General features: G+C 41.1%; 1 protein-coding gene across 2 annotated transcripts in view; it reads right to left on the bottom strand.

The window, feature by feature from the left end:
• Positions 1-5,141: 5,141 nt before the first annotated feature.
• The window catches only part of spinb (spindlin b), a 9,982-nt gene continuing 5,711 nt past the window's right edge, over positions 5,142-9,412 (bottom strand). For both annotated transcript variants that reach the window (XM_082188939.1, XM_082188938.1), the window contains exon 5: positions 5,142-5,745. In XM_082188939.1, the coding sequence (XP_082045065.1) occupies positions 5,552-5,745 (194 nt within the window). In that variant the 3' untranslated portion in view covers positions 5,142-5,551. The remainder of the gene's footprint in view (positions 5,746-9,412) is intronic.

Here is a 9,412-nt window from a genome sequence, read left to right as displayed (position 1 = left end):
GCATACAAACAGGGGCGTCAGACAGGGGGTAATAGTGGAACTGAGTAACAGGGGCCCTTGGCGAAGGGGGGGCCCCACAAAGATATATTGATATATATTGGTGTTGTCAGGGGCCCACCCCTTGGTTCTGTGACCGGGGCCCAACATTTGGTGCTACGCCCCTGCATACAAATGCATATCTGTCTGTTATGATTGTGTGACACTTGGCTTTTTATGAGATCTCTCGGCTCGATTTTCTCACAAATGTGTCCAGGCAGATTTTCTCACAAACATTTTGCAAAAGAAAACCTCAAAAAGGTTAAAGTCGACATGGAATCAAAATTGACCCTATTTACTTTGTTAGCGCATATTAGTCTTGTGGTGAACAATTAATCCGTGCAAGTTAATACACGAAAAAAAATTGTTTGCCGTGGTAATCTTTAATCAAAGTCTGAAAAGTTACTTCCGGTCTGAAATGGCGTTCCTTTTCTGATGACATAGGCTTGACGGCTTGGGGTTGAAAAACGCTTAACCACTCCCCTCAAACCGTTATTCGGTTGTTAAGTCGTGACGTAACCACTCTCCGATAACGCTCTTTCCGGGTCCAAAGTCCAGGTCCTCTCTACCTACCTACCGCTTTCGCTAGTGTTTTGGTTATTATTGAGTGTTTTTACAATGCCGCAGTGCTGTGTCCCGTGTCCCGAGCAAACTCACTTCAACCTCGTAAATCTTCTTTTTCATTGATGCCTGGACTCTACCCTTAATTATGCCACCTGAGTGATGAGCTACACTAACCACTCTGTTGGTGTTAAAGGAATTTAAACCCTTTTTGACCGCCAAGGGTGCCTCACTAAAGGCCAATTTATACTTCTGCGTCGAGTGTACGCCGTAGTGTACGTCGTAGGCTACGCACGTAGGCGACGCCGTCGTGAGCATTTATACTTCTGCGAATGTCTGTGTTGCTCTGCAGTTACACCGCCGAAACGCTAGTTGGCGCGGGTGGGTTTTAATGTTCCAGTTCCACTGTGTTTACATTCCTCGCGGCTGTTTTGAGTTTAGGTTTCTACGAGCAATGGCGACTGAAGGAGTCATACAGATGGCTGTATTTCCGCACTTCTTCAAGCAATCTCTCGGTCACTTGGTCTGTTTCCATGGCTCTTCACTGATCTTCGGAATTTAAAAATGGCGGGCGGGCGATGCAGAGTGCAGAAGATCATTCCGGAAATGCGTAGGAGGAAACGCGATGCTATCCAGCCGACCAATCACAGATCTTGCGGTCCGCGTCGCCGCGACGCGTAGTTACATTTTTGAGGAGGTGCGCGTCAGGGTACGGCGAAGGGTACGACGTATGGTACACGTCAATGCGTATGCTACGCCGTACCTTCTACGCGAACCCGACGCAGAAGTATAAATTGGCCTTAATGACGCTTTTCCACTGCATGGTACGGTACGGTTCGGTTCGGTACGGCACGCTTTGGCGCTTTTCCACTGCATGGTACGGTACGGCTCGGTTCAGTACGGCTCACTTATGACGCATTTCCACTGCATGGTACGGTACGGTACGGCTCGCTTCGGCTCGCTTTAAATGGTACCACCTCTGTTGAGGTTCCAAGCGTACCGTACCGATACTAAAATGTGACGTGAAAACACTGCAGATCACTGATTGGTCAGACAGAATCATCACTACCAGCGTCATTGTATTTACGACACGAGACACTAAACCCGCTAGATTTAAATAGCCAGTAGACAACAGCCAACACTGTAGCGCCTGTTTTAAAAGTATTTGCTTCAAAAAAAAAAAGAGTATAAACTTACAAAAAAGAAATGAATCGTGGTCAGTGGACGAGGTGCAGACGTTCCTCTCGTTGGTTGCCGAGGAGTGGATGGGGAAACACGGAATGAAAAATTCGCTTTTAATATGATGATGTCATGGCAGTAGAGACGGCAACTATAACGGTCAGTCACACCCACTTTGAAGCGGTACTAACTGCAGTGGAAAAGCAACCGAGCTAAAGCGAACCGAACCGTGCCGTACCGAGCCGAGTCGTACCACGCAGTGGAAAAGCGAAGCGAGCCGAACCGTTCCGTGCCGAGTCGAACCGTACCGAGCCGAACCGAGCCGTACCATGCAGTGGAAAAGCGCCATAAGAAGGACGTGATCGTAAATAAATTTACAGGTTCCACTATTGTTATTTCTGGACGAGAGGAGCGCTTGGACCCGGAAAAGGCTAAACGTCACGCGTGACGTCAGACTTAATTAACAATCGGATAGTCTGCTATGAGCGAGAGATGGAGAGGAGGAGCACTAAAGTAAAACTCTGCCCTCTGTTCAATATTCCGTTTCACTTGGAAATACGTCACACCACTGGAGAAAACAATAATTTGCAACTTCCGGTTCACGCGGACTTTATAGATAAATTGAGACAGAAACACACCCGTTCACCGGTCATTTTCCTCAGCTGTAGGCAAAGTCAAGTTCAAATCAGTGCTTCTCCCGGGAGACTAGCGCTAAATGAATCCCTTAGTTTAGCGCCATCTACTGTTCTAGAAGAGGAAGTTGCTCAACTGCATTTGTGAGAAAATCTGCCTGGAATTAATTTTTTTTACCAATTTGTAGGATGGTTTGTATTTATTTGTGAAGTATTATCTTGGCTCATTTATTTATATTTGTAAAACACAATACATATTTGTTACTCCAGTGCATTCTCACTCAAACTGACCTTTGTACTTGCACATTGCTTTCTGTTTGTTTGCGAGTCGAGTTTTCCTTTGCAAAGTAGATCGAGTTTGTTTGCAAAATGCTGGATTTGTTCGTTTAATTATGGCACAATATTAACTCCATAGGTAATAACAAAATCAATTATGCAAACTTCAGTTCAATTTAAAAACTTTTGTGAATGAGGGAACATTAAGGGAATGTTTTCTCTATTTTATCATTTTGCAATAATTATCCTTTTGAATGTTTAAAAAACACACTAAAGTCTAAATAAATTGTTTCTAAAAAAAGAACTGTAAAAAAAGTTCCATGACTGAATAACGTTTGTGCTGATGTTCTGAGAACATTATTAAAGACCAGGGGCCTCATGTACAAAGACTTGCGTTGAATTCATACTAAAACATTGCGTACGGACAAAGCTGTAAATGTGCGTACGCACAAAAAAAAACAGATGTATGAATCTCTGCGTACGAAGGATCCCACGCATATTCTCTTTGTACATCCCAGTTAACGTAAAATTGAGCGCACATGCACGAGCACAACGCCCCACCCAGTCTCCTCCCTTAATTAAATTAATTGAAATATGGTAATGAGTCCACTTTGGCAAAAGAAAACAGTAAGAAAATGGCGGCAAGAAACGAAACTTTACAGAAAGTGAATTGGAGGTGCTACTATCGGAGGTAGAAACGAAAAAAAAATTATTTTTTTTTGGAAATTTGTCCTCCGGAATTAATAACAAAAGGAAAAAATATGAGTGGGAGAGTTTGGCTGATGCCGGTGGGATCTGAAAGTCGCACTGTAGAGTAGACTACAGTTGAGACACTTTTTGCGTTTTGATTTTCCACACAAAAATAGACACTGAAAAGAAGTGAATTTCCACATGACATGCCACATGACATTTCATTAGCTTGTAGACTAAGATATTATCAATCAATAATACCCACAAGTAGTTTATATTTTCCACAATTAGATCATAAAAATAAGGTGCTTTTTGTCTCAACTTTGTCTCAACTGTACTAATATGTGGTACAGTTGAGACAGTGCATGGTACAGTTGAGACACCCATTTTTAATGATGTAAAGGTAACTAACCATTCATTGTAAATATAAAAAATAAAGACAAATAAAGAAAATAACAATTGGGCAACATTTTTTTTATTCATCCATTTATATTCATTCATTTTATTTAAATTAGCACTGGTTAAAATGTATAAAGCAGGAACAAGATATTTAACAATATTTATTAATAATACACAGTTTAAATATCACAAATATCTAATTTTATTTTAATTTGCGTCCTATGCTGGCTAATTACGACGTTTAACCTGTTATCATAACACTGAACAACTAAACAGTGTGTTTCCTAATATAACTCTATCGGGGGTACAGTAGATATGTGTCTCAACTATCCCCCGCTGGCCACCTCGCACATTTCTCTAGATTTTGCAATTACCTTGCATGACACAGTACCATGAAATATGTCAGTTTTTAGGGCACAGAATAACGTTTGTGGTGATACCAGTTATGTTTAACAGTCATATAGGGATAATAAGCTATTCATTGTGGAGAGTGCATGGTGAAGTGAACGTCATATCTTAGAAAAAAAAAAACTTTCCCCGATATCTTCGGATCGGAGATGCGTCCGTTGTTCAAATTTCCCACGATCAAAGAGGACTCTAATACGCACGCACAGCAAAAATCACAACTTGTGCTTGCTGCGAACGCAAGTTATTTAAGGTGTCTCAACTGTACACATGTCTCAACTGTACACAGTCTACCCTAAATGACCTTAAAAAGAAATGGTCTGATATAAAGGTGGACATTAAACCAAAGCTGTCATTGCCATAGACTAAGGGTTGTATCAGTTTGCATATGCTTTTATATGTTCTTACTTAATTGCATAATTGATAGAATATTCCCATAATGCTCGTGTGACAATATGTCAATTATTTTATAAATTGCAAATTAATAGCAATGCTTCCCACAGGTGGTGGTGCGATAGACTTGTAGAACAATTCGTTGTGTAATGTTTGTAACTTCACTTCATTGCCTGTAAGAGTCGCCAACGGACAAAAACAATGAGAAATGTACGTACGCCAGACATGAAATTGGCGTGGAGGAACGCACATTCTTGCGTTAATTTCACTGTTAGTACATACGACCGTGAGCGTGAAAGCTGGCGTACGCAAAGTTTTTGTGCGTACGCAAGATTGATACATGAGGCCCCAGATAACTTTGAATGAACGCATTTTACCGGAACGCACACACACTCGGTGTTGTTCTGCAGGACTCACTCTCTCACACACACACACACACACACACACACACACACACACACACACACACACACACACACACACACACACACACACACACACACACCTTCAGCTAGAAAAAGAAGTTCTTCCTGTTCAATTAAATGTGACACGTCACAATAAATGGACTCATTAGTTCAGTCAAACACTTTATTTAATATTTTTTATACTTTATTTGATTCAGTATTTAATGGAACACACTGACGGGAGGAACACAGTGATGTGAAGAGGGAGTGTCAGCACTCCTCATGTTAATGCTACACGTTTATAATTAATACACAGAACATAAAGACTTTAGAATGCATGAAAACAGATGATAAACTGATGATACACAATCAAACAAAGACCTGAACTGGCCGTCCGTGACACTGCGAACACATATAAAACAAAAAATATGGTATAAAACAAATCTGCAGTGTCTAAAGAACCGGCTTGTTTTATTCCCAAACATTCAGCCGGAAACAGACATCCGATGCTTGTATATGATGTGCGTTTGTACATGTACATCCCAGACGGAGCACCTGATGATGATGATGATGCTCTCAGGATCCGATCATGTCATAGACGTAGATGTGATAGTCATCGTCGAACTTGATGAAGTAAACGGAGGGTTTGGCCTGAACCTGCTGGATGATCGTTCCCATTCTCTGCGTTCCCTCTTTGTTCTGACACTCCACCTGCTTCCCGACCAGCGATTCGCTGACTTCTCCCGGCTCCCGGGTCTCAACCGGATCCTCTGGCGGAGGGAAACACGGAGCAAAGCTTTAATAACCAGCCAAATCATTCATAAACACCCAGTTTCATGACTTATATTTGATGTTTTTTTACAAGCTTGTTACAGTAACTGATACAGTTCTTCTTCATGTTATTCTGGATTATTACACAGGTCTGTGGAATGCTTGATTCTGATTGGTCAATCGCGTCATCCAGCAATATATTATTCCCAGATGATAACCTCTGAAAACAGTGATGGTTGGGGTCACAATCTTTATATATATCCTTACTTGATTATTAATTTCACTTTCTATCTTCAACGAATGATTCATGATATACTCTTGATCATATGTTTGCTGTGAGTGTTTAACCAGATCTTTTTAGGGACGTTCGGATCTCAGTATCTAGGCCGTGACATGTACGGGGTCTTGGGATAACCGGATCTCCTGAGTGAGAGAAACACATCCCGAGAGGGTTTGGGAGGAGACCCTCAGCATGTGATATACATCCATCCATCCAACGGTCACAGGGGTCATTGAAGTCTATAGTTTAAGGGACCGTTTCTCAGTTAAAGCTTTACTATACTGCGTTATATTAAAGTGTAGCTCTCTGTGAGAGAAAGAACGCATTATCTTGATGTTTTGAGACGACTCTCCTGTTTATATACGCTGGATATCCAGAGTTCTCACGAGAACACAATCTGAATCTGCTCAGCGAGTCTCTCTGCCGTTGAGTAATGATGCTCATTAACTATGCCCTTGTAGCCGAGCTGCACCAATCACATCGGTGTATCTGGTATAGGCGGGCTAAACAGATGACGACAGCGCTAGTGACAGCGCAGTCACGACAGTGATTGGTCGTAGTGTTATCCAATTGTGTGCAGTGAGATTTACATACGCATGCTTGGTGCCGCCCCTCGAGCTGGCCGAGTTTCATTAGTCGACGCCAGACCATTAATCTTTCAGATTTAGGTCTGGATTTCCAGGATAACTGTTTATAGTTAGAGGGGATGATTTCCTTGGACAAATGTGACTCAAGTTAAACAGAAACTTTGTAAAAACACCTTAGAACATGTTGAGTGATTTTCCGTGCAGCTTATGAAAATGAATGTGCTGCCAGTGGTAATGATGAAGATTATGATTCGGCTATTGTGAATGAATCCGCCACAGTCGGACTGTAAAAGAAAACAGAGAACTGCTTATCAGCGGATCTGTTCACATCCCTGATTGGGACACACTTCTTCAAGGGTTCAGGAAGTCGGAGCCGTTTGAAAGCTCAATGATCCAGGTGTGTGTGCTGTGGTCGAGGCTGACACACGAACCCACCAGATGACAGAGAGTGTGTGTTAACTGAGGTCAGCAGGGTCGTGTAGCCCGTACCTGTACATGCCCACTCAGGAGGTGCTTAAAAATGTACTAAAGTGACAGAAATCTCTGGTGTTGATGTGGGTTTGAAAGGAGATCAGTGTTTAATATGACAATATTAAAGTTTTCGTCTGAGAAAGAATAAGGTCAAAGGATTGAAGTCTTAAGGGAATCCTTTTCAAGGAAAAATCTATAATAATGATTTTTACAGGTTTATTTGAAAACGAAAGTCATTTCTGGCAAAGATGTCTTAAGTTGGGCTAGAGTTATAAGATGTAAGATAAAGTGTGATGTTACAGGTTAATGAGAGTGCAGTGAGTCCTGAGTCAGCTAAACACTGCTATCTGAGCCCGTGTCATGAGTGATAATGAGCTCTTTATAGTAAAGCACAGGGTTTCAGCTGAAAACCACAGACACGGAGATGATCAAAGAAATCATGCTTCAGGCAGTTCAGATCTTATACATTTAGAGGGCAATTTGTATTTAAATGTTTTAAAAGTAAAACTGACTTTAAAGAAGTCTTTAAAATAATAATGCAGACCTTAAAAGATAAAAGTGACATTTTTGACTAGTTTATTTTGGGCTATATATTACAGTGACTATATAATATAATCTGTATAAACGGTATAATTCTGAGTCTCCACAGGGCCGACGGCTCCGGCTACAGACGCAGATGTTCACTGAATGGACGGTTGTGATATCTAAATTCACTGAGTATAATCTCAGCAGTGCTAGGGTGCTGTTTTTAAGATGTTTACTGGATTTGAGTGATTAAATACTGCTGTTATTAACCTGTCTCCCTGTGTTAATGTGTCTTCCCTAAGCTTGAGAAAACAACTGATTCTGTTGAAGAAAACGGTCAAAGATTTCGTAATGGGAGAGCGGTTACCAGTGTGTGCACGAGGGGATTTCTCAACGACGGGTTAGATCCTCTTTGGCCAAACAGAGGGCAACCTAAGGCAGGGGGTCATTTGTTTAATTTCAGGAATTTGTTTTATTTTATTTCTATAAAAAAAAAAAAAAGTATAAGATGTTATACAATTAAAATGGCACATGCTATTTGACTGTAAACTGAAGGATGAATTCAGTAGAGACTTTAAGTGCTTAGATGGATCATTATGGGTCTTAATTAGTTTAGTTGTTTATGTTTTAGTTAGACAACCATTGTGTTGTGAACCTGAAGGGTCTATAAAGGGGGTGAGGAGAATAATGCATTTAACATCCATCTTCGGTTATTATAAAAGGAATTGGAAATCAAAGTTTTATAAAAACTAGTGTAGGCCCATATATCCTGGTATTCATGATTATAGACAATAGACGCGTTTCCATTACAGATTTGCGCAAAGCTTTCGCGATTTTTTCTAAATGTCGACAAAAAACTATTGCGAAATGACGGCGTTTCCATTAACGTTGTTATGCGACTAAAACGATCAGTAAAATCATTTCCAAAACCATGGCGACGGACGTTGGTAGGATTATGTACTATATCCCAGCCACTGCACTGGCCATTATTATTATGTGTGATGTATGTGTGTTTTCCAAGCATTAATGGTGAGGAACGACCCTTATTATACTTGTGAGCGGCTCATATGAGGAGTTTCTGGGTGTTTCTCCCTCAGATCTGCTTCCAGGTCTTGATTGTGGCATTTATTTGAGGTTTAGAATCCATTATTCCTGTAATTCTTTTGTCTTATATGAATTTAATAAAGATCTGTCTCGTATTCTGTCCAATCACACCGCGTCGTCTACGTCAGCTGACCTGTAAATGCGCAAAAACTGTTTCCATTGCAGATTTGCGAAATATTTCTTTTTTGAATTGCCTGATAAACCTCCTCATGCGAGCGGGAAAACTTTTTTTGCGATAAATGGGAGTTTTAGCGAAAATTACGTGTTTCTATCGGGCGTATTTTCAATTCGCAATTTCCATTTGTGCAATTTGAAGGGTAACGGAAACGTGGCTATTGTCTGCATTGAGTATCTGCGGGTCTAGCCCATGCTAGGAGTACAGCGACAGTGCTGGCTTATTTAGCCCGGCTTCCAGAGAACAAATATGTACTAGTTTTGTAATCAGTGTTGTTGATGATTATACCAAATTAGTAAGATGTAAAGACAGCCATGTCCAAAGGTTCTGGAAATCGATAATGTACAATGTGGGATATTTTGTTGATATTAAGTCATTGAAGGAAAAAGATATTGTCTGTTTTATCAAAATTATATCCAGTCGAGGAGGATAGGAGACTAAAGCCCGGGAAACACCAACCCGGCGCCAAAGAACTAGCGCTAGCGAGGTGTCGCCGCCTGCGTCGGGGGGGGAAGCTACGCTTG

The sequence above is a fragment of the Leuciscus leuciscus genome (assembly GCF_965113295.1).
Source record: "Leuciscus leuciscus genome assembly, chromosome: 13".
In the NCBI taxonomy this organism is placed as follows: Eukaryota; Metazoa; Chordata; class Actinopteri; order Cypriniformes; family Leuciscidae; genus Leuciscus; species Leuciscus leuciscus.
Note: the sequence above shows the minus strand (reverse complement) of the source record. Positions and strands in the feature narration are given on the sequence as shown.